Source organism: Telopea speciosissima, unplaced genomic scaffold (genome assembly GCF_018873765.1).
Source record: "Telopea speciosissima isolate NSW1024214 ecotype Mountain lineage unplaced genomic scaffold, Tspe_v1 Tspe_v1.0370, whole genome shotgun sequence".
Lineage (NCBI taxonomy): Eukaryota > Viridiplantae > Streptophyta > Magnoliopsida > Proteales > Proteaceae > Telopea > Telopea speciosissima.
In genome coordinates, this window is record NW_025317706.1 from 1 (window position 1) to 25917 (window position 25917).

Consider the following 25917-nt stretch of genomic DNA (forward strand, 5'->3'; position numbering starts at 1 on the left):
ACACTTCTGATTTTTTTCAAAAACCCCACCCTCCCATCGTGGTCTCTTCCCTTTTCCTTCTCTCTCGATTTTTTCTCCCCCTTCTCCTTGCTTCTTCTCCTTCTCTAAGGGCAGCACTGCAGAGGTGATCACATGATCTAGTGGCTGCCCCTTCCCACCTCTTTTTTTCCTTTGTTTCATGACCTAAACCTTTTCTCTCGATGGCTGCTGGTTCCCTATTGCGCTGATTAGAGTTTCCTCCTTTTTTTTTGGAAGATCAGTCCTCGCTTTATTGGGACTGCTTCTCCTTCTTTTGGAAACACTCTTGCGACATTGGATTGCTCCTATCGAGACTACAACAGGTCTTCTTTTTTTGTTCGATGGCTGCTGCTGGTTCTTTCCTGCGGCAATTGAAGTTTCCAGATTTTTTTTGAAGATCAGGCCTTGTGCTTTATTGGGACTGTTTCTCCCTATATTGGAGACCCTCCTGCGACATTGGACTGCTACTATCGAGACTCCAACAGCAACTGAAGACCATATCTCCCAATCGAGACCTTCTTTCAGGTTTTTTCTTCAAAAAAAAAAATCCCTGAATATTCTCAGTTTTTGGGATTGGACTGCTTGCGGCTCCTGCTTCTTTTGGATAATTTTATTCTTCATCCAAGGCATTCTCTACAGTATATTGGACAGCGTGGATAAGCCTTCTTCAACAATTTTTTTTTGGATTTCCCTGCCCCATCGATCTCTGTTTTTTGGGTTTTCTTCCATAACCCTAAAACACTTGATATTGGGGAGGGCTCCTATTTTGCTGCTAGACAGATCTCTTCTTCACTATGGGTGACTCCACAGATATTTTGACTGCTACATCTGATCAGGTTAGCCATGACAAATCTGATTTCCGTGATCTCCATCCTAACCCTATCAAGTTAGACGGCAGTAATTATCTTCTATGGTCTCGATCAGCCTCGTTTGCTATTGCTGGACGTGGCCTCACTGGTTATATTGATGGGACTATCCCTATGCCGACTGCTCCTGGTACTGCCAAGACTCGATGGCTAGCCAACAATGGTCTTCTTATGTCATATTTTGTTGGTTCTATGAATTCAGATCTAGCCCAGGGATTTCTTCTACTTAATACCGCGTCTCAGATTTGGGCAGCCTGTAAAGAGACATATGGGCGGCTTGGTAATGATGCTCAGGTGTATGAGTTTTGCAAAAAGGTCCTTCATACTACTCAAGGGGACCTCACGGTGTCTAAATATTATGCCACTCTCCGCAGCCTCTGGCAGCAATTGGACCATTTTTCAGATTATCACCCTGATACAGCTACCAACATCGCTGCCTATAAGAAGCATGTTGACAAGATTAGGGTGTATGATTTTTTGGCAGGGTTGAATGTTGAATATGACCAGATTTGTGTTCAAGTGTTGGGCCATTCCCCTTTTCCCACACTTGAACAATCCTATGCCCTGGTCTCTTCAGAAGAAAACCGCAGGACTTCTATGTTACATCCTCCTGTTTCGGACAGATCGGCTCACCAGACTGCTGCCCCTCTTCGGCCTTTATCTGTTGGTAGTTCTCCTTCAGGTCCTATTACCTATGACCACTGTCATAGGCCTTATCATACCAAAGACAAGTGCTGGAAGTTTCATGGCAAACCGGCTGACTTTGAAGCCAAGCGGGCTGCCAAGAAAAAGCCTAAAAGCAAGGCAAATCAATCTGAATCTGTTGATATAGCCCCGGCTACAGACATTGGTCTATCCAAGGACGATTTACAAGCTTTCCTACGTATACTAAGGTCTTCCGTTGCTGCTGCCTCTACTACTTCTGCTGCCACTGCCAATTCCTCAGCTCCTTCAGGTTCATATTTTGCCCGGTCAGGTATCCCTTTTGGTGGTCATTGTGCTTCTGTAGCTTCACATACCTGGATCATTGATTCCGGGGCTACAGATCACATGACTGGTACTTCTAGCTTATTTTATAGATATTCTCCCGCTTCTGGGAAAGGCAAAGTCAAGGTGGCTGATGGTTCCCTTTCTTCCATCTCTGGAAAAGGAATCATCAACTGTACTTCCAACCTCCCTTTGTCTTCTGTTTTACATATACCTAATTGTACTACAAACCTCCTTTCTATTAGTAGTATTACTCGTGATCTTCACAGCAAGGTAACCTTTTATCCTTCCCATTGTGTTTTTCAGGATCTGGCGTCTGGGAAGACGATTGGATTGGGTAAAGTTCACGGTGGGTTGTATTTGCTTGATGATGGTCATCTTCCTTCATCGCTACCTTCTCCACTCCATTAGAACTCCTTGGTCTCTTCTGAACTTTACCAATGGCACTCTAGATTAGGTCACCCTCCATTAGGAATTTTAGCGCATGTATTTCCATCTTTGGTCACCAAATGTAATAAGAATGAATTTTTTTTGTGAGGCTTGTGTTCTGGCCAAACAGACACATGCAACATTTTCTTTATCTAATAAAAGGAGTTCTTCTTGTTTTCATTTGGTGCATTCGGATGTTTGGGGACCTAGTCGTAAGACCTCTATTTTTGGCCATCGTTGGTTTGTGTCATTTATTGATTGTCATTCTCGAAATACTTCGATTTATCTTCTTCAGTTTAAAAACCAAGTTTTTTCTTGTTTTCAACATTTTCATAAAATGGTCCAGACCCAATTCCAGGCCACTCTTAAGGTTTTACGGAGTGATAATGGCACTGAATATAAGGAATCCCAATTTCAAAAATACCTTGCTGATCATGGGATTATACATCAGACTAGTTGTGTTGATACCCCGGCCCAAAAATGGTGCGGCCGAAAGAAAGAATCGCCACTTATTGGAAGTGGCACGAGCATTAATGTTTGCTCGACATGTTCCATCCCAATATTAGGGTGATGCAGTTCTCACTGCTGCTTACCTTATTAATAGGTTACCTTCCCGGGTACTGGATTCCCGTAGCCCATCTGATGCTTTACTTGGTGATTCCTCCTTTGTGGTTCCTCCCAAAGTCTTTGGCTGTGTTTGTTATGCTAGGGATACTCATTCCCCTGGCAAACTTGAACTTCGTGGGTTACGGTATATTTTTTTGGGTTATTCTCCAACCCAGAAAGGATATAAGTGTTACCACCCCCCTACCCGCCGTACTATGGTCAGTATGGATGTGGTTTTCCATGAAACCCTTTCCTATTATTCCTCCCCACCTCTTCAGGGGGAGCATTCTAGTGAAGATGTGGTTCATACTCTTGGGTTTCCCCTTTCCCCATCACCTATAGCCATCGACCATCACTCCCTTGCTGCTGTCCAGCCACCCGAGGCTGCTGTCCAGCCTCCAGTGGCTGCTGTCCAGCCTCCCGAGGCACCCGAGGCTGCTGTCCCTTCACCTGCGGGGAATCCAATACAGGGGGAGATCATGGAAATAGATAGTGGTAATGTTCCTATTCAGGGGGAGCTGACTCCAGTACAGAGGACCATTGATAATTCCACCATTCTCACTTATAACCGGAGATGTTCTAACAAAGGGCAGAATCAGGCCACTGCAGCACCGATACCCATCCAGTTGCCGCCTCAGGATCCAGATCCTCCTTCTCCTGGTGAGCCCTCCTCTTCTGATCTACCCATTGCTCATCGCAAAGGTACCAGGACCTGCACTTTACATCCTATTTCCCGTTTTGTGTCTTATAGTTCTCTTTCTCCCTCTTTTAGTACATTTGTTTCCTCCCTTTCTTCTGTTTCCATTCCTAAAAATTGGCAGGAAGCATCTACAGATGGGAAGTGGAAGGCAGCAATGTTGGAAGAAATGAGAGCATTGAACAAAAACAATACGTGGGATCTTGTAGTTCTTCCTCTAGGAAAAAGACCAGTGGGTTGTAAATGGGTGTTTGTGGTCAAGCAGAAGACAGATGGTACGGTGGATCGGTACAAGGCACGTCTGGTTGCTAAAGGCTTCACTCAGATGTATGGCATTGACTACCAGGAGACTTTTGCACTGGTAGCAAAACTCAATACTGTACGGGTATTGCTATCCTGTGTAGTGAATCTTGGATGGGATATCCAGCAGTTGGATGTGAAGAATGCCTTCCTCCATGGTGAACTAAAGGAAGAAGTATATATGGATGTTCCTCCAAGTTTTTCAAGTCCTGCTACCAAGGGAAAGGTCTGTCAACTGAAGCGTGCACTTTATGGCTTGAAACAGTCACTTAGAGCTTGGTTCGATAGATTTCACAAGGCTATGTTGTCCGTGGGCTACCAGCAAAGCAATGCTGATCATACCTTGTTCATCAAACGTGTGGGCGCTAAGGTTACTCTCCTCATAGTCTACGTTGATGATATTGTAGTAACCGGTAATGATGGTGATGAGATCAACAGGTTGAAGCTATTTCTTGGCCGTGAGTTTGAAACTAAGCATCTGGGGACTCTGAAATATTTTCTCGGGATAGAGGTTGCTCGTTCTTCAAAGGGTATATTTCTGTCTCAAAGAAAGTATGTCCTGGATCTACTATCTGAAACGGGGCTGTTAGGGTGTCATCCTTCAGCAACTCCCATAAAAGCTACGACAAGACTCAAGGAGAAAGAAGGCTCACCAGTTGACAAAGGTCGTTATCAGCGGTTAGTGGGCAAACTTATCTACCTATCTCACACTCGGCTAGACATTGCCATTGCAGTGAGTATGGTCAGCCAGTTTATGCATGGCCCTTATTCTTCTCATATGGAGGTCGTCCTTCGCATCTTACGATACTTGAAGTCTGCTCCAGGACAAGGGATACTCTTATCTCCCAATGGTCATCTGAAGGTTGAAGCATACACTGATGCGGATTGGGCTGGTTCAAGTGATAGGAAGTCCATCTCTGGATATTGCTCTTTTGTTGGTGGGAACCTTGTCACCTGGCGTAGTAAAAAACAGAATGTGGTGGCCAGGTCTAGTGTTGAGGCTGAATTTCGTGCGATGGCTCATGGTATCTGTGAATTGTTGTGGCTTAAGGGGCTGTTGCAGGATATTGGAGTTGTTGTCCAACTTCCAATGATGTTATATTGTGACAATAAGGCTGCCATAAGTATCGCTCATAATCCTGTCCAACATGACCGTACTAAGCATGTGGAGGTGGACAGACATTTCATCAAGGAAAAACTTGAAGCTGGCCTTATTTGTGTTCCCTATGTGAAGTCTACTGATCAGCTGGCTGATGTGTTCACCAAGGGGCTGCTTGGCAAAGTGTTTCATCCTTTTCTAGCCAAGTTGGGCATGTGTGACATTTTTGCACCAACTTGAGGGGGAGTGTTAGAGATATAGGGGCCAGAATACCGGGGGGTCCTTTCCTCTTAATTTGTTATTTATTCTTTTATTCTCTTTCCTTTGTTTATACTTATGTCAGCTATATAGGGGCATAAGCATCTTATGTAATTCTCTTTTATTAGTATAAATAAAGGCTTAGGGAATCAATATGATTCACTTAAGCATTAAACCATTCTATTTCTTAACAATATCCAAAGATTTACACAGGGTAAACTCTAGACTCTTGCTTAAACTTTAAGAGTTGAAAATAAAGATCCTGGCTTAGACTGATATACTACTGGTATTAGTTGAAACTTAAAGGTAGGTCGAATCTGGTAAGAGAAGAGGTTTACAGCAAGAAGAAGAGGGAGAGAAGAGGAAAGAAGAAGAAGAAGAGAAGAGAATGGGAGAATCGATTATGTGTGTTGAGTGATTCTCAACACACATATTAGCTTCATTAATTAACTCTTCCAAATTACACAAGCCTCCCTAGGGAGGTAAAGGGAAATAAGACAAGAAGGTAAAAATACAACTTAGTCATGTCTTATAACTAGACAATGACAGAACTACCCCTATACAAGATATTCTAACAACTCTAACACTCCCCCTCAAGCTGGAGAATAAATGTCATACATTCCCAGCTTGCACAATAGAGTACTAAATAGACTAGGAGAGAGACCCTTGGTGAAGATATCTGCTACTTGATCACCTGTCTTCTCAAAGGGAGTACAAATGCACCCAGAATCTAGCTTCTCTTTGATGAAGTGACGTTAACCTCAATATGCTTGGTTCGATCATGTTGAACCGGATTATGGGCAATGCTTATGGCAGCTTTGTTGTCACAATAAAGTGTCATTGGCCCTTTAGTTTCAAAGCTCAAGTCTTGAAGAAGCCTTTTCAGCCATATAAGCTCACATACTTCGTGGGCCATGGCCCTAAACTCGGCCTCAGCACTGGATCGAGCAACAACTGGTTGTTTCTTGCTCCTCTAGGTAACTAGATTACCACCCACAAAGGTCTGATGCCAAGTAGATCTCTGTCGGAGATCGAACCAGCCAATCGAGCATCTGTGTAGCCTTCAATCTACAAATGGTCATGCCTGGCAAATAGAAGACTTTTTCCTGGACAGGATTTCAAGTATCTAATGATGTGATACACTGCATCCAGATGTCCACTCCTAGGAGCATGCATGAACTGACTCATCACTCCAACTGCATAAGAGATGTCTGGTCGAGTCAAGGAGAGATAGATTAGTTTTCCAACTAACCTTTGGTACTTGCTTGCATCTATAAGAGAAGAACCACATTCATCACCAAGTTTATGATTCGGATCAATGGAGGAAGTGGCTGGTTTGCACATCATCATCCCTGTCTCTTTCAGAAGATCCAAGACAAATTTCCTTTGGCAAATGTTGATCCCTTTCCTTGATCTAGATACCTCAATACCCAAGAAGTATTTTAAGAGTCCAAGGTCTTTGATCTCAAACTGTTTAGCCAGATAAGACTTCAATCTATTTATCTCAAGAACATCATTCCCGGTCACCACAATGTCATCAACATAGACAATGAGAGCTGTAATCGTACCATTACCTCTCCGATAAACAAGGTGTGGTCAGCTTGACTCTGATAATACCCATTCTTCAGAATGGCTTGTCGAAATCTCTCAAACCAGGCCTTAGGAGACTGCTTTAAGCCATAGAGAGCTTTCTTCAACAAACACACTTTCCCTTCAGTTGAGGGACACTTAAAACCAGGTGGAGGCTGCATGTACACTACTTCTGCTAAATCTCCATGAAGAAATGCATTCTTCACATCTAATTGGTACATTGGCCAATCTTTATTGGCTGCTATTGAAAGAAGAACCCTGATGGAGTTATGCTTCGCTACAGGGTCAAAAGTCTCCTGGTAGTTAATGCCATACACCTGACTATACCCTTTTGCAACCAGCCGAGCTTTGTACCTTTCCACTTTAGCATCGGATCTATACTTGATTGTATAAACCCATCTGCATCCAACTGGAGTTCTCCCCCTGGGAAGATTAACAAGTGTCCACGTATTGTTCTTCTCTAGAGCCACAATTTCCTCAGTCATTGCTTGCATCCATTTTGGATTGGATAAGGCCTCTGTGACATTTTTGGGAATGGAAGAAGACTCAAGAGCAGTGGAAAAAGCAATACTTGTAAGAGAAATGGAGGCATAGGAAACAAACTGGGCTATGGGGTTAGTACAGGCTCTCTTCCCCTTTCTCATAGCAATGGGAAGATCTAATTCAGAAGGAGAGGAATTACCTGAGTGAGAAGGATGAGACTGAGGATGTGGATCTAAAGAGGGATTTTGGCAGGGTTGTTTATACCATGGTTGCTTCCCTTTTTCATTCAACAAGGATGCACCTCTTGTGAATACACCATCTTCTTTGAATCTTATACCCTTGTATTCTGTTTCCCTGCTAGCATCACCACCACTACTAGCATCAATATCAACAACATCCACTTCTTTGTACTTTCCAATATCAAATAGGAATGGGGAAGTGAAGGTAGGCAAGGGAGATAGGAAGGGAATGACATCAGCATTCTGTTCACTGCTAGTACTCTCCCCCTGAATAGAATGGCGAGGGGAAGAAGAAAAGAAAGGAATAGACTCAAAGAAGGTGACATCTTTGGAGAGAAGTCGCCTTCGGGAATGAGGATGGTAGCACTTATACCCTTTGGTGGAATCATAGTAGCCCAAGAAGATGCACTTGAGAGCTTTGGGATCAAGCTTGGTACGGGCTGATTTGTTGACATGTACATAACAACACAACCAAAGACTTGTGGGGACAAGGGAAAAGCTGAGGATTGAGGAGAAAGAAGAGCCAGGAGGGATTTGGAGCCAAGGAGTGGAGTTGGCATCCGGTGAATAAGAAAGGCAGCGGTAAGAAGTGCATCAGACCAGAAGGTCTTAGGCACGTGCATACCAAAGAGAAGACCCCTGGTGATTTCCAACAAATGGCGGTTTTCACGCTCAGCCACCCCATTTCGCTGTGGGGTGTCAACACAAGCCAGTTGATGGATGATGCCATTATCAGAAAAGAACTGTTGGAGCCCCCCATACATGTACTCACCCCCCTTATCAGATCTAGCAATTTTGATGTGAGTATCAAACTGAGTACTGATAAGTTGGTAAAAATCTTTAAAAGCATCACAAACATCACTCTTTTGTTTCAACAAAACAGTCCAAGTAGACCGAGAATAGTCATCCACAAATGAAACAAAATAACGAAATCCAGATAAAGAAGTAGTAGGAGAAGGCCCCCAAACATCAGTATGAACAAGGGAAAAAGGTGCAGTAGATCTATTACCACGATAAGGATAAGATGTGCGACAATGTTTAGCGAAAATACAAGATTCACACTGAAAAACATAAGATGCAAGAAAAGAAGTAAACAAGTGGGGTAACTGTCTCCTCATAACAACAAAAGAGGGATGACCCAAACGTTGATGCCAAAGCATAACAGACTCCAAAGTACTACGGTCATTCCGACCACAAACATAAGCTGCAGTAGTAGTAGATTGAGCAGGTAACCGTGGCTCAAGAAGATAGAGTCCTCCTTTCTCAGTCCCACTGCCAATAACCCTCTTTGTCTCCAAATCCTGAAAGACACAATAAGAAGGGAAGAAAGTGACACAACAATGTAAGGATTTGGTTAGGTGACTCACTGATAATAGGTTAGTAGCAAAGTCTGGAACATGAAGGACAGACTCAAGTGAAATAGAAGGAGTAACTCGCACATTACCCTTACCAGAGACAGAAGAAAGGGAACCATCAGCAACCCTTACCTTGTCCTAGCCAGAGCAAATGAAGTAGGAATCATAGTATTGTGGCATACCAGTCATGTGATCAAAGGTTCCAGAGTCAATAATCCAGGTGGGTGCAGTAGGAGGAGCAGACGAGGCCTGCAGAGCTGAGGCAGAAGTAGTAGACCCTTCAGAGGTAGAACCAGTAGTTGACCCTCCAAGGTGAGACATCAACCGATGGAGGGCTGCAATATCCTCCTGTGGGAGGGAATCAGGAGCCGGCTGGGGTCCAGGTGGCTCAGACTCAGATTTCACAGAGTAAGCCCTAGCTCCCCCTCGCTTGCCGCCACGGGCACTAGATGAACCACCACGCATACCAAGGGGCTGTCCATGAAGATCCCAACATCGGTCCTTGGTGTGTCCAAGCTTGCCACAATGATCACATTTGTATCTCTCACGGTGATCGCCACGAGGTGGCCCTTGGCCTTTCCCCCCACTTTTCCAGTCTCTGTGGGAACTAGAAACAAGAGCAGACCTCTCTGTTGATGGTGCAATATCCATAGTGGTCCTCCTGGTTTCCTCACTTTGCAAATAGCTGCACACGTCATCGAGCGATGGAAAGGGAGATCTCCCTAAGATTTGCAGGCAAAGAGACTCATATTCAGGGTTAAGACCACCAAGCAAAATAAGGATCCTTTCCTTTTCTTGGTTCCTGTAGACCTTTGCCTGATCATTAGAATTGGACAACTGGAGATTGTTATAGTGATCATATTCCTCCCACAAGCTAATAACAGAGTTGTAGTACTCAGATATACTCCTATCACCCTATTTCATATGAATGATCTTTTGGAGAATTCGATACACTTTCGTTGAATCTCCAACTCTATCAAAAACTCTGGATACACTGTCCCAAATATCTTTTGCAGTCTCCTTACTCATAAACCTCCGACCTATCTCATGTTTCATAGAGAATATTAGCCAAGTCATAACAGTGGAGTTCTCGTCTCCCACTTGAGATAGCCTGTATCGGTTGTAGAGAGCCGTGATAGACCCGATAATGTACCCCAACTTTCCCCTCTGCGTAGGGACAACTTCACAAAACGGGACCAATCCAAATAGTTGGTATTGTCCAACTTCACAACTGAGATCTGGGTGTTGGGGTTGTCAAAGGAAGCCATGGTTGGGAAACCACTACTTGAGCTGCCGGTTGTAATTGGTCCACTGACCTCAGAATCTTGTCCAGACACAATGGACATAATGGGTAAACACTTCAACAATCAATATAAGTTGTTTGCGCAAGCGGGGAGTATACTCAACCCAAACAAGGAGGCAAACCACTACACAAATGGTACTCACTCAACCAAACCACTAGGCTGAGACCAAGCCTAAAAAACAGCAAGCATATAGAGAGCAAAAAATTGCATAACTCAAACCAAATTCTTCTAGCAGCCAAGAACCTTTAGTCCATAACACCCAATAAATGTATCAAGATGCAATGCATTCCATTCTCAATCACATTCAGTCGTCCAATACAGCAAGCTTCAAAGAAGGCAAAAACAGAGCAGTCGATACCTGTATAGCAGCAAGGAAAAATCAGTAGCAGTCCTCTTATCCTCCTCCTTCAAGAGCAGGCTCTTAGGGCTTCAAGAAGGCACTCCCATACGACATAAATGGGACAAGTTCCAAGGCCAGCCAAGCTGCCAAAGGCAGAATCGAATCTGAGACAGTCCAAGGCTGGTGGAAAAACAGGGTTTGCTTCCAAGATTTCAAAACATCTGGAAGCTAAGTAGCATTCCTTTCAAAAAACAAGAGATTAGGGGTCTGAAACAACACCCCTAGGCGATGCAAATCCAATAGGTCTCATGCCAAGAGATGAAGAAGAGAAGGAGAACCAAGAAAAAATCTTCACAGGTTGGCGGTAACTTGGCAGTCATCTTCCATAGCTTCAAATCACCCTCAGCAGCTCCTAAACTCTCTCCATATGGACTTAACTTGGAGATTACCACTCCCAAGACTGTAAGATGTATAGTATCTCACATATACAGCCTCTAATGGAACCCCCTTTACATTCATAGGGTTCCAAAGAGAGGAGAAGACAACCACTGAGCTCAGCTGACTCTCAAATCAGAAATGTTGGCTCTGATACCAAGTTGAAACTTAAAGGTAGGTCGAATCTGGTAAGAGAAGAGGTTTACAGCAAGAAGAAGAGGGAGAGAAGAGGAAAGAAGAAGAAGAAGAGAAGAGAATGGGAGAATCGATTATGTGTGTTGAGTGATTCTCAACACACATATTAGCTTCATTAATTAACTCTTCCAAATTACACAAGCCTCCCTAGGGAGGTAAAAGGAAATAAGACAAGAAGGTAAAAATACAACTTAGTCATGTCTTATAACTAGACAATGACAGAACTACCCCTATACAGGATATTCTAACAACTCTAACAGTATTTTGTCCACAATCCTCAATCAATTTGGATTTGTAAGATCTTTACTGTCACTGGCCCAAGTCTTGCAAAAAAAAAAAGTTAAAAATAAGTACTTGAAGAAAAAGATGGCAATGGTACTTATATCCAACTTAGAACACAGATAAATAGCAAAAAAATAAGATAAAAAATAAGTACCTGAAGAAAAATATGGCGATAATACTTATATCCAACTTAGAACACAGATAAATAGTAGATTACTCACAAGTCACAACTAAGTTTGCACAAAAAATAGTGACCAAAACTGACCTCAAGTAACTCTGAACTTGACTTGATAAATTCAAATTAACTAAAATTTTCAACCCAACCTATGGCTTGTTTCCACTAAAATAAGCCCACTTTTGCTGATTTATCTACATCAACTTTTGTATAGTTTCAGCTCCCTTTCAAATATTTACCTTGCATCATTACTGTTTCTTCCCATTCGTTACGGTTTCTCTTCTGTTAATTCCTTCTTTAGCTCCTCGAAGAGCTGGCTTGGTTGGGCCTACCCATGTCCTTTAAGGCATCCTTTTTTTATGTTGATACTCCACTGGAACAAGGATTTAGGTATCAGTTTGATCAGATTGGTCACAACCAATACCAATCTGGATTGCCCAATCTGCACGATCCGATGCTGATACTTGAAACCCTGCATTGGATTAAAATTCTCACAATTGACCACATTATCTTGAGGACATTGCATTCCCAATATTTTTTTTATTAACCAAGATTTATTGCAGAAGGGAGAAAAAAAAAAAAAAAAAAACAGAAGGGATATAAAAAGGTAGAATACAACAAGAACAACAACAGCCACAAAAGGGCTAGAATAATATTTTGTGACAAGGCAAGCTCTTGGGGTAAAGTAGCTAACCAAGTGAACAACTGGTTTTTTTACCCATCTTCCTTTCTTGTCTTTTGTCTTTCCATCTTGAAGGTGCTTCAAAGAACACAGTTCTTTTGCTTTCTATGATCGCTGGCACTCATTAGTTATGGATGACAAGTTTTCTATTATTTTTTCTTTTGTGATGATCAACTGTATATTTCATCCTTGGGCTTGCTTTCTCTGTTAAAGTAATTCCCTTACCTTATGAGGTTAAAAGAAAAAAAAAAATAAAATAGAAAGTAATTGTTGATTGAATACTGTATTCTGAATCAGATTTGCTACATATTGTACCCTGGGGATGAGTCAGTGGAAGGAAAAATTCTGCGTCTGAAACAACAATACACACTGTGCTCTGCTTCTCTTCAAGATATTATTGCTCGTTTTGAGAGGAGATCTGGAAAGTCTGTGAACTGGGATGAATTTCCTGAAAAGGTTGCAGTACAGATGAATGACACTCACCCAACTCTCTGCATTCCAGAGCTGATGAGAATATTGATAGATATAAAAGGCATGGGGTGGAAGGAAGCTTGGAATATTACTCGAAGGTAATTTGGTTTGTAGTTGTTGCACATTAACACAAAGGTTCCATTTAGTTGCAAGGGAAATTAAAGGGAAGGGAAGTGAAAAATTTTAAACCTAAAAAGGAAACGTTGGTAATCATTATCCAACATGATTTATAAACTACTTAATTCCTTACCATATTTAATAATAAAGTTTTTTAGATGTAATTTTTATTTTACTTTTTAAATCCAAGGGATTTAGATGCAAAGTAAAGTGAACTTTTATAACCAAAAATAGAATTATTTGGAGTTAGTAATATAATCATGTGAGGTAATAATTGCAAAAGTTTCTTTTTAAGGTTTGAAATTTTCACTTCCTTTCTCTTTAATTTCCATTACAACCAAACAGAGCCAAATTGCAGTTACAAGTCATATAGTGTTCAGGACCATTAGCTGTTGTTTGCAATTTCTATTGAGAAGGTTACATTGTATACTAGGTGGGACTTACCTTGTAAGAACCCTATTGGATCCTAACAAAGATTCAATTGCATTTACACCTTTCAAATGTAAAATGATTGCTTCATTAATCATCCTAGGAGCATAGTTATCAAGGCGACTAGGAGACCCAAGGCGTTGGAGGGGCGCTTTGGCGACAAGGCACCTGCCTAGGCGTAAGCAATGATAGTTTTATAATTATGCTTATATGCAACATAAAATCCATATCAAAGCAATATGATATAATTGTGCTAGTAATATTCTAATATGAGAAAACTAACATATAATAAATAAAGCATAGGATATAATATAATCATATTCATAAAAACAACTAAGTAATAAACATAAATCAACAAAAACTCGTGAAGTATTATAATGTATGCTGTCACAAGGCAACAAGGCGTCCAAGGTGACTCCTTGACACCTATGCCTAGGAGGTACTTAGCTTAATATTATAGTCCAGTTTCAGTAGGTGATATTCCTCATCATCCTTACCTCTCTGACAGGACTGTTGCTTACACGAACCACACTGTTCTACCTGAGGCTCTGGAGAAATGGAGTTTGGAGCTTATGCAGAAATTACTTCCTCGACATGTTGAGATCATAGAAATGATTGACGAGGAGGTATTGTTAGAAGAAATATGCTAATCCCTCCTGTTAATTCATATAAATGTTCTAATGTACTCTTATTTTTTGTAACTTTAATATTCTCTTGTATGGTATTTCTTATGTGTTGTACATTTCCTCTGCTTTTTATGCTTGAACCAGCTAATTCATACCATAATTGCTGAGTATGGTATAAAGGATACTGACTTACTGCAGAAGAAACTGAAAGAGATGAGGATTTTAGACAATTTTGATTTTCCAGCCTCTGTCCTAGATCTATTTGCATCAGAGGAAAGCTCTGCTACTGATTTCAGTGAAGATGTTGAAGTCTCCGTTGAAGAAGTTGAAGTCTCCGTTGAAGAAGTTGAAGGGTCCGTTGAAGAAGTTGAAGTCTCCGTTGAAGAAGTTGAAGGGTCCATTGAAGAAGTTGAAAGTTCTGATGCAGAGATTAAAGCCACTGATGAAGAGGATGAGTCTGAAGGAAAGGATACAAAGAAGAAGCAACCAGTGTTTTTAAAACCGGATCCAAAACTGCCAAAGGTGGTCCGAATGGCTAATCTTTGCGTTGTTGGTGGCCATGCCGTAAATGGGGTTGCTGAGATTCATAGTGAAATTGTTAAAACAGAGGTCTTTAATGACTTCTATAAGGTAGTTTTACTGTGTGGCTATCTTACAATATTTTGCCTTTCCAGGATCGTTGTAGACCTGGAGAATTTTGGTCCATGTTCTCATGCCAGAGAAGTTTAGAGATATACCCACTGATTTTACATTCATTGCTTTGGCAGTTGTGGCCTGAGAAATTTCAAAATAAAACAAATGGTGTGACACCAAGAAGATGGATCCGTTTTTGCAATCCAGATCTGAGTAAAATCATAACCAAATGGGTTGGTACAAAAGACTGGGTCCTTGACACAGAGAAGCTAGCAGAACTTCGAAAGGTAGTTCACCCTTTGTGAATATATCATTCCTAGAAATATTGCATCTATTAAATTTTAGTAAGTGAAGAAAATTTTGATTTTCTGCCCCTGTTTCCCAGCACCACTTGGCTTGTCCTAATTCTTTCAAAAAATTGATCTTTGATAATTTGAAGTGAGAGTGTGAGACCTTTCTCCTTCAGCACATGTAACCCTCTATAGCTAATATGATATGTAGGTCAAACATTAATTTCAAAACTTCAACATGTCCAGCAAAGTATTAGAAACTGTACATCTGATTATTATTTATACACTGTTACATCAAATTGTTTCCATGGATGCTCAAGTATATTTTCTGTAATATATTTTTATTTGAAAAATGTTTTTTTTGTTGTCCAATGATAATGAAATTTCTGTTGTCCAATGTATGGAAATGATGACAAGTTTATTTTGGGAAGCGGGTGACCTGTTTTAACCTATGGTTAAAACAATGATTAGGTTAAAAGTCTAAAAAACTTAAACATTGTTCTTTTTCCTGTTTCATGTCTACTATGTGTGAATTTTAGGCCCCAAAAGGCTGGAAATTTAATCTTCCTGTGGCTTATGCTAATGAAGCTTTTTTTGATATTTGGTAGATATTTTCTGTAATATGTTATTCTTTTCATTTTCCATTGTGGTTTCTGATTTCCATTGTGTTGACTTTTCTTTTTGGGAAAAAAATCTATTCAAATGTTTATAACCAGGACTCAGCAACAACAATATAGTCTTATGCAAACTAAATGGGGTCGGCCACATGGATCCTTGCTCTCCAATCAGCCGTATTCGAAGTCATACAAGATACGAGGCCTAAGTTATGCATGTCTTCCTCACCACTTCTCCTAGGGTTATGTTAGGCCTTCCCCTGGCTCTTTTAGTTCCTTCAATCTGAATCAAATCACTCCTCTGTACTGCTGCATCCCAAGCCTCTGTTGTACATGGTCATGCCATCTCAAATGACTCTCTCGAAGCTTATCATGTATTGGAGCCACTCCCAACTGAGCTTTAATATGGTCATTTCTTACTTTATCCTTCCTAGTTTTGCCGCACTTACCTCTTTCATCCTCATCTCTGTTGCACTTAGTTTATCTATATGACGTTTCTTTACTGCCCAACATTCCGCAGCATACATCATAGTTGGTCGTATAAGTCCTATAAAAGCTTTAAAGGAATATGCCGATCACACAACACTCTGGACGCACCTCTCCACTTCATCCATCCTATTCTAATTCAGCCTGTCATTTAATTTACTGGGAACAAGGACTGTTTGCTTCTCCATTCCTTGTCGTTATTGTTTTTTTAGCCTTTTCCTTGGTGCTCAAATAAGTATTGGTACTAGTTGGATTTTAGAATTACATTAATTAGGGTAAATGTTGTGTCGGTGTCTTCTTTTGGTAATCTTCCTTTTTCATGATCAAAACTATCTTCTGCTGGAAATATTGGCCTTTATATCATTACTGCAACTTTTGTTCCTTCAAGTGAGATGGGTCAACAGGGAAGGAAATGAATTCCACTGTTAATATTCATTCCTGTGCAGCAGTTTGAGCACTTTAACTTAATATTTGTTCTAACAAGACCTTTTTGTTTACTTAGTAGTTAATATTTGTTCTAACAAGACCTTTTCTGTTTTCCATAGTTTGCGGATAATGAAGACCTACAAACTGAGTGGAGGGCAGCAAAATGGAGCAATAAGGCGAAAGTTGTGTCATTAATAAAAGAAAAAACAGGGTATGTTGTCAGCCCTGATGCAATGTTTGACATACAGGTAAGCTTGGCAACGATAAAGTCTCTTATATTTCTTCTAATGCTGTTGGTTTTGCATGTAGAATAACTCATATAAAAATATAAAAGGTCCATCTGATAAAGAAAGATTGCATCTGGGTTGTGTTCCCTATGAATAGCATTAACTTATTTTCAGGTGAAACGCATTCATGAATACAAGCGCCAATTATTGAATATCATGGGAATTGTTTACCGCTATAAGAAGATGAAAGAAATGAGTGCTGAAGAAAGGAAAGAGAAGTTCGTTCCTCGAGTATGTATATTTGGAGGAAAAGCATTTTCCACATACGTGCAAGCTAAGAGGATAGTGAAATTCATCATAGATGTTGGGGCTACTGTAAATCGTGATTCAGAAATAGGAGATTTATTGAAGGTATGCTTTGGCTTCTAAGTATTAATCATAAGCTCTGAAGATGTCAGTTTGCTTGCATCAGGGATATTTGACAATTCTTATCATCCCAAAATTTCTTTGCAAAATGCATTCTGTTATTTTCAATTATTGATGTTCAGTTGTTATTTGGCTGTGGAAAATTTACATGTTATGTCGATCTTCCAATGGTCATGAAATTAAGGCAATACTTAAGAGTTTTGTACCTGACCAAGTTGATTGATTTGCTTAATTGGTGAAACTTGTCACTATTTTTACCCCTAACTTGGTTCAGTGCCTGTCTTCAATTACAAACTCTTTAGTTACTAACTGATAACTTGCATTCTTATCAAATAAAAGAAGAAAATAAAAAAAGAAAGAAGAAGATTCATCCTTTTGGCATGCAGCTCAGTTTTGTGTGTTTTCAGAAATCTCTTTCTTCCTCTCTTTTCCTTTTTTTTTTGTCCCCCCCCCCCCCCCAACAGGGCATGTCGGGATCATCAGTAGGTGGCAACTAAAAGCTAGATTCAGGTGACTCACCCGATAAGCAATGGGGGAAAGAGACATGCTACTGTGGATTAGAGCCATAAATTGAAACAGAAATATGGGTGTTACCAAGTGGCTATGGATTGAATACTCTCAAGTGATGATTTGGTGGGCCTGCATATGACGTAGGAAGGTAGTTTCCCCAAACCCACAGCATCAATCAAGAATATTTCAATAAAGGGTGAAATATTAAGGACTAAATTATCAAAAAAAGAAAGGAAAAAAGGTCTCTCCATGTAGGTACAAGGAAAAAGGGAGAGTTTGGAAGAGTGAAAAAAAAAATCGATGGAAGGATTAGGTAAGTCCTCGCTTCCTCAGAGAAAAAAAGGTAATAATAATTTAATAGTAGAATGAAGATGCTGGTCCTGGACATCAAGATATGAAGTTTATATTCAAAAACTCAAGAAAGAAACAGAGAATAGGAAGAAGTTGAGGATAAATAAAAGAGATGCAAGGATCTTGCCTAGCGTTGCACTTGCTCATCAAAAACTACAATTTTATTTCATCATTGCAGTCAATGTTTCAGAGTTACATCTTTATTTGTATTTATGACTAAGCCCAGTCCTTATATTACTTGCACAAAGTTCTCACGAAATTATATTTTATTATTAGAGGAAGGAAATTTTCTGATTATAATAAAATATAATTAGTAACACAAAACCAATATTTAATAATTGTATGTGAGCAGCCGGTAGCTCGGTTGGTTGGTGGCTTGCCAGTTGAAGTGCATGCCCCCCAGGAGGGCAAGGGTCCGACTCTCCTGGTCACATTTGTGCCATTGAAAAGGCACCCTTTCCCTCTCCCCCCTCTCCCTCCTCTCCTTTGGTAGTTGTAGGTTCTGCTGGCTTGTCTTAGCCTTCCCTTTGTAGTTTGTAGTTGGCCTATGGGCCCTAGATTAGGATCGACCAAAAAATAAATAAATAAATAAATATCTGTATTTATTAATAAACAGAAAATTTCTTACTATAAATAATAAAACAGAATTTCGTACAGGGTAAATCTGTTTGTAATTGAGCTGGTTACAACTGATTTTCGTAACCTCTTTTCTTTGCCCTTGGCAGCATCACTTACACCCTCTTTTAAATGAGGTCATTTTTGTAATTTCTTTCCCCTCCTTTTTTCTTTGTTTCTTTGTTGCTTTGTTTCAAATTGGACCCTCTCCAGTCTCCTCCACCACCTCAACCGCTCTCTGATTAGTCTACTCTTTGATTTCTTACCACCCTCTCTAATTAGGACTTTCAGAGTTCCTTAATCTTTGATTCGCACGTGGCTGTGTAGCTCCAAAACCAGGTGGGAAATCCTGAAAAGTCTTGTGATTGACCAGCAGGTTGTTCCTCAGATGGTGGAACCAGATATGCCACACCATCATCCCTAACCTCAGGTCTGTCTAGATTCTCTGGAGCACAAGAATGTCCCCCCCCCCCCCTCCAAAAAAAAAAAAAAAAACAATGAGCTCAACATTAAACAGAATCTCCCTATCTATGACGGATTGACAGCTACAAGCCCCGGAATATTGAGCAAACCTCCAATCTTGACGTGAATCGTTGGTTCACTGAAACCTGAAAACAATTCTTCCTATTCTTCCAATCCACCACGGGTAGCACCAAATTGACTGAAAATATACGTTGTCCTAATATGAAAAGGTAAACCCCTTGGAGCAACCCAACCACTTCCCACAAATTACAATCAACTTTCATGTTGCAGCTGTGTTGACACTGGAGAACGAGGTGGAAGAAGAGGAGGAAGGGAAAACTCAAAGGAAGCATGGGTAGTTTAAGTATTCAAGTGAAAAATTTAGGGGCAAAAAGGTAAGGTTATAATTTCTATTTGTATCCTTCCTGGTTCCAAACAGATGTGCCGTTTCCTAAATAGTGAATTTTTATTTACTAATGTAATAAAATTCTTAATTACTAAATGGGAAGAAATAAATTTATTAAACACACTAAACTGAATGTAAAAAAAAAAACTGATAATGACTAAAATTGCCTTTTAAGAACAAAATTTTCAATTTTAATTTTATGAACTCTAGAGTGATTATCCAATTTCTTGTTTCAACACAATACTAATATGAAGTTTGGAATTGTGGAACCGATTTTATAAAAGATAAAAGACCAGAAGATGCTATATGATGGTAGTTGCATTCAAGGTTGGATATTGATTGATTATATTTTGTGCATCAATTTCTTGCTGCGAGTTGATTCTGATTGGTAATAAAGTTTATTTCTTTATTTTTTTAGGTCGTTTTCATCCCTGATTACAATGTTAGCGTTGCAGAATTGCTTATTCCTGCCAGTGAGCTTTCTCAGCACATCAGGTATCTAATATATCTAGGTTGCAGGCCTTAAGCTATTATTTTGAACCATGGTATCCCCCCTCTACTCCAATCCCCCCCCCCCCCACCCCCTTAAATCTCTCTCCCTCTCTGTGAAGCTCAACAGAATGACTCTAGACACTAATTGGAATGTAACATTAGGGATTTTTTCAACTGGACAAACTTGGCAAATTGATATGATATAGGTAAACAAAGAGTTTGATGTAATCTGGAGTAAATTTGGTTTTTTAGGACTGCCCAATTAAAGTTATAGCATGGAGAAAAGGATTTGATGGTTGGCCTTGATAAATACAGGGATTCACTATCAGTTGGAGGTCTGGGGACTCTTAGGGTTAGCTTTGGAAAGGAGAGTTTCATCAAATAAACAAACAAATTAGGAAATAAGAACCACAAATAGATAGCCATTATTTGGATTACATCAGTAAAGTCTAGAAATCAAACCTAGATGATCCATTCCATTTACTACCCTTCTTTTCATACCCATTATTCGAATTACATCAGTAAAGTCTAGAAATCAAACCTACAATTCTTCACAGCTTTCAAACTTTAGAGATTTGGATTTGGCATCAAGCCAACAAGCCGGCACACATTAATCTTCACTCATTGTAATGAGGAAAATAACGATAATAACCCTAGATATATGCTTCTTATGTCCTGACTGGATCTTCTGATCCTAATTAAAGTCAAAATAGGATGATAATTGTACCTCGTTACTTTTGGTATGCATCAGTAGTTGTCATGGGTCACACTTGGATAGATGCATGTGACTCTATGTGATAGAGGACCCCGCACTCATCTCAATGTTTAAGTTTGTGCTCAAAACAAGAAGGGTAAGTGCCTTAAAAGTGAGTTCAAGGTTTCAGATCGCTAGATTCCGTTATAATGAAATGGCATTTTTTAAAGTGTTAGGAAACTTTAATCTCACTATTAACCACTTCTTAGACTTGTTTTGAGCTGAAATTTGACTACTGAATGGGTGCATGTTCTTCTATCACATGTACCACACGTGTCCATCCAAGTCTGCCATGTCAAAAGTAGTTATGGATAGAAATGTAATGAGCAGTTGGTTACATTTAGTTTTTTACCTAAAGGCAAATTCAATAAAGCATTTAAAAAAAGCAGAAAGAAATCCCATCTGAAATTGATGGCCATAACTTTCTCAAATAACATTGGATTCACGAGATCCTGGGTTTGTTAGATGGGTACGCAAGAAACTGGTATAATGGTCCCTAACTAATGAAGGGGAAAAGGTTAAGTTTTAACACCCCCCCCCCCCCCCGGGAAAAAAGATTATATCCTCTAACCAGATAGTACTACTGTCACTCAACTTTACTAAACTAAACTGAAAACGTCTCAAAACTGGAATATTGCTCTCCTTAAAAAAAAAATGAATATGACTAACATTGAGTGTGGCAAAAATTAAGTCAAACAGTAAAATTGATTATACTCAAGTCTGGTTCTTAAGTTCTTAACAGAAAAAACTAGAGTCTATAGTCAAATAGTCCTAAGAGAATGGTTATTTTCAGCCACTGAATGAGGTGCCACTGGAAAATTTTCCTTTTTCCTCTTATCATAGGGGCTGGACCTGTCTTGAATCTCTCATCTTCCTTCGCCTGTCTTGAAACTGTAGAGGTTTCATTTAAGAACTGGTTAATGAAACTGATCCAGTAGTTGAGGCAGTTGGTCATAACTCATAACTCAAGATGCATTACCTTTGTACCCTCAAACATGGATGTCTAAATACATATTAATTATTGTATTTGGGTGCATATATGATTGTATAGTGCCCTGTGTGGGTCTTCGGATTTTTTTTTTTTATCTCATTCTTGTTGTAAAGTACCGCTTTTTCTGCGTTTTCTTTGAGCAATAAAATCCTTTACCCATACTGTGCATATTAATTATTAGATTTGGAAGTACATTTTTTTTAGAATATTAAAGAATAAAAAGGGTCTTTTTTGGAAGAAAAAAAATTATAGATGGTTTAACCAAATGTAGCAATACATTGAATGGTGCTGGATTCACAAGCTTGGTATTGGTGAAATTATGCCAGCCCATTCCCACCACCCCCTCCTAGAAGAGTACAGTATGTGCATTTAAGATTGTTCGACGTTGTTGGTCAAAGTTGCATCAAAGTCGTCTCCTTTTCATGGTTCTAGATTTGTGAAATGTGTTTCAGGGTTCGATATTACCTAAATTCATCTTTATTTATTTCTTTCCTTCTATTTTTACCTCTGGGCAGTACTGCTGGGATGGAGGCCAGTGGAACAAGCAACATGAAATTTGCAATGAATGGCTGTATCCTGATTGGGACCTTGGATGGGGCCAATGTTGAAATAAGGGAAGAGGTTGGAGAAGACAACTTTTTCCTCTTTGGTGCACAAGCTAATGAGATTGCAGGCCTGAGGAAAGAAAGAGCTGAGGGCAAGGTATGTAAAACAAATTGAAATACATATTATCACTGGGAAAAAAATATTTGCAGATAATGGGCGAGCCATGGACCATGGTGCAACAGTTAAGTTGCGCTATTGCAACCTTTTGGTTGCAGGTTGGAAACAGCCTCTCCTGCAAAGCAGGGGGTAAGACTACGTACATTTGCCCCTCCCAGACCCTGCAGTAGCAGAAACCTCGTGCACTGGGACGCTGTTTATAAAAAAAGATTTGCAGACCGAGGTTAATCTTAGAGGAGAGAGAGAATTTACTGGGCACATGCTAAAAAGAAGCTATACATGGTGTATAAAAAACATTATAAAATCATTATACACCACCAGCCATATCTTAACTGCTATACAGAAGCTTAGTATACAACTGCTATGGCCCTATGTATATGACCTCTCTCCCTACTCCCTCTTGACCTAGAGTATCAGTCAAAGAGTTGGCTGATCCTGACCTCCAAGAAAAAGAAATGTTCTTCTGATGGCAAGGCACCCCGCTTTTGGGATCAGATGAACCAAGCCTTAAAGGCACCTCTCCATCCCATGACAGCTACTTGATTACCGAAGCCGAGAATCTCCTTCCACCACTAAGTTTGTCCATGGTTGCATTGTATATACCATCCAACCTTGAATGATTGCTTTAAGCTGCACTGTATATGAATCTGCCCTTCCCACTGGACCTGAGAATATGGAAAGGATATTTCCGAAGGATCTCTGAAAACTCCTCTAACTCCTTCAGGGTCTGGATTTCCAACACTGCCATCTAAATTCAATTTAACAGTATAATTTATCCTCTATATTTGATCTATCTGTTATTGTATGCAGTTTGTGCCAGACCCTCGGTTTGAAGAAGTAAAGGCATTTGTCAGAAGTGGTGTTTTTGGACCCTCCAACTATAATGAACTCATTGGATCTTTGGAAGGGAATGAGGGTTATGGGCGTGCAGATTATTTCCTTGTTGGCAAGGACTTCCCCAGTTACCTGGAATGCCAAGAGAAAGTAGATGAGGCTTACCGAGACCAAAAGGTTGGTTTGCTTACTACATCTGGAAAAAAGTTATATTCCCTTATACATGCAATATTAAGGTAGATGTATGATTTTCATGGATAATTATTTTCTTTCTTTGCTCGAAGATTTTCATAAATGAAGACATATTTATAAGTGCATGAAGATGTACTTGGGTTTATCTTTGCAATTTATGCAATGAATCTGCATTTATCTGTGCATAAATAAACTTGGCCTTCATCAATGTCTCTGAGCAAATGAAATGCATCTGTGACTGCACACATGGGTCAAAAGTAAAGAATCATATTTATTCATATCATGTGTATAGTCATGCATATGGTAAGATCTAGATGTATAATTTTATAGATGAACATAAGCACATGCACATGTATGGAATTGATGTCGGTTTTGCCTTTGCACTTCCTGTAGTAGATATGAATGAATTCCTAGTTGCAAATTAATCAACTTTCATGGATCTCCATCATGAGATTTATCTGCAGTTACATACATGAGTCAAAGTGAAAAATCATGTGTGACCGTGTAGGGGGACGAGTGTCTGGTTTTTGTGTGCATGTGTGTCTCTGGACATTCATTCATGTTCAGTGTTTGCATGTACATTCTACAAAAAAAATTATCTTTTTTTTTTCCTCGGTGCGTGAACATTACTGTAAAGCATGTGCCTACATCCACGTGAAAAAAATATTACATTTTCTGATATTTATTGTCAATGTTTGTGCAGAGATGGTCGAAAATGTCAATTTTGAATACAGCTGGTTCATACAAATTCAGCAGTGATCGGACAATCCACGAATATGCGAAAGATATATGGAACATCAAACCTGTTGAGTTACCATAGGATGTTCATATCTGGTTGGTTTTCCATGGTGTATCTATTGGGGGTTTACCTGTGTTCTTGCCGTCTGTAATATAACTTCTTTGATGCTTGAGCTGTAAAGTTGTCAAAGCAGTACACGTATAATAATAGCAGCAGTGGAGGGGGGGGGCACTTTTAAAGATGGTAGGTAGTCTTCTGCATCTCCTTTGCATTTTATTGGAGTAATAAAAGTCTGTAATTCCTTGACCATTTGGGAAAAATTCCAATAGCTTTTGGATGAATAAGATCAATGAAATAGGCTGGGTCGTGCACTGGTGCTCTTGTAGGCAACTCAACTGATTGATTTTTGGTATTCTCTACCTCGGACATATAAAAAAGAAAGGCAAAAAAGAGGAGGGACGGTGGGTGGGTGGGTTTTTTTCTATCTACCCATCTAGCTGATCCCTTCAGAGTATAAGAGGAGTTTCTTCTACATCTACAAGTTTTGCAATTTTTTCCCCAATGGCAATGTGTGAAGTTTTTTTTTTTGGGTATTAGTAAACATACAAATCACATGCTAGACTCAAAAGGTTAACTGACTTTTATGGCGACGGAATGATTGATACACACAACACATCCGATGTGGAGCTAAACCCACACACCTAACGCAGCTTTTTTTGATATTGGTAAACACACAAACTACATGCCAGACCCAAAGGGTTAATCGACTTTTAGGACCACAGAATGGCAGATATACCAAAACTTATTACGATACTTTGAAATTGCTGCCAATGAGCTCAACATTCTAACTTCTGCGATGACACAGACGAACCAGGTCCAAGTAATTTTGGCAACAGTTTGGATAATCAGATATTCTTCAAACAATGTCTTGTTAGCAGGACAAGCACATAGCCCCACCAGAGACGCCGAAGCAGCCGAGGGATTGGCAATCCTACGCTAAGAACGGCGACAACACAGCAGAGAGGTTGGTAGCTTCAGCAAAGGGAGCCTAACTCTGGGTTTTTAAACCTTGGTTATTAGAACCTAATCTACGTGAATAACCATAGCAAGCTTAGGATTTTTGCGGTGAAACAAAAAATATAGGATGTTGACATTTCTTAAAGTGGTTGTATTCCAAGCTTATGGCAGGGCTGGGCATAAGTGATTTCTTGTTACGTTGGGTTATTGTGCCATGTACTACATGGGTCGTAGAAATTCCTGAGATTTGGGAATGCTATACTCATTTGTCAAGTTTAAGGATGAAACGCTATACTGTTACTTCAGAATCCAGACGAGTGGTAAGAGATGAGGCAAGAAGCAACGCCGTCACAAAATTAGAAGTCCAGCTAGGGTTAGGATAATTCGACTGTGCTGTTCTAACCTTGCCTTCGGGCTGGGTCTTTCGAAAATTGAAATCACGGTGTCCCTGGGATTAACATTCCATTGTTTGATGCTTCAAGTTATCCAAAACCTGTTGAGCCATAGTTCTTGATTGTAATTTACACCATGCATACTAGTATCTGTACTTTATTTTTTTGCTAACGAGGGTGTCTGGACCTTCGGCCCGACTAGTTCCCCAGGCACGCGCATACACCCTTACACGTGCATTAGGTCAGCACCAGATCCTATGAGAACCATAGAAACCGTGGGGTTGGCCCCAAGGGGTAAGGGGAGTCAAACTCAGGACGCATGTTGATTTTGGCATGCTCAATTGCCTACTGAGC

General features: G+C 40.0%; 1 protein-coding gene across 1 annotated transcript; it reads left to right on the top strand.

Moving 5' to 3' along the window:
- Positions 1–812: 812 nt before the first annotated feature.
- LOC122648030 (alpha-1,4 glucan phosphorylase L isozyme, chloroplastic/amyloplastic-like) lies at positions 813–24425 on the top strand. Its single transcript, XM_043841305.1, has 14 exons — positions 813–1330; positions 1508–1839; positions 3249–3433; positions 8044–8076; positions 12635–12909; positions 13866–13983; positions 14128–14613; positions 14751–14903; positions 16552–16680; positions 16834–17070; positions 19848–19924; positions 22182–22368; positions 23200–23400; positions 24119–24425. The coding sequence occupies exons 1-14, from the start codon at positions 813–815 to the stop codon at positions 24233–24235; spliced, it is 3048 nt and encodes a 1015-aa protein (XP_043697240.1). The 3' UTR covers positions 24236–24425.
- Positions 24426–25917: the final 1492 nt, after the last annotated feature.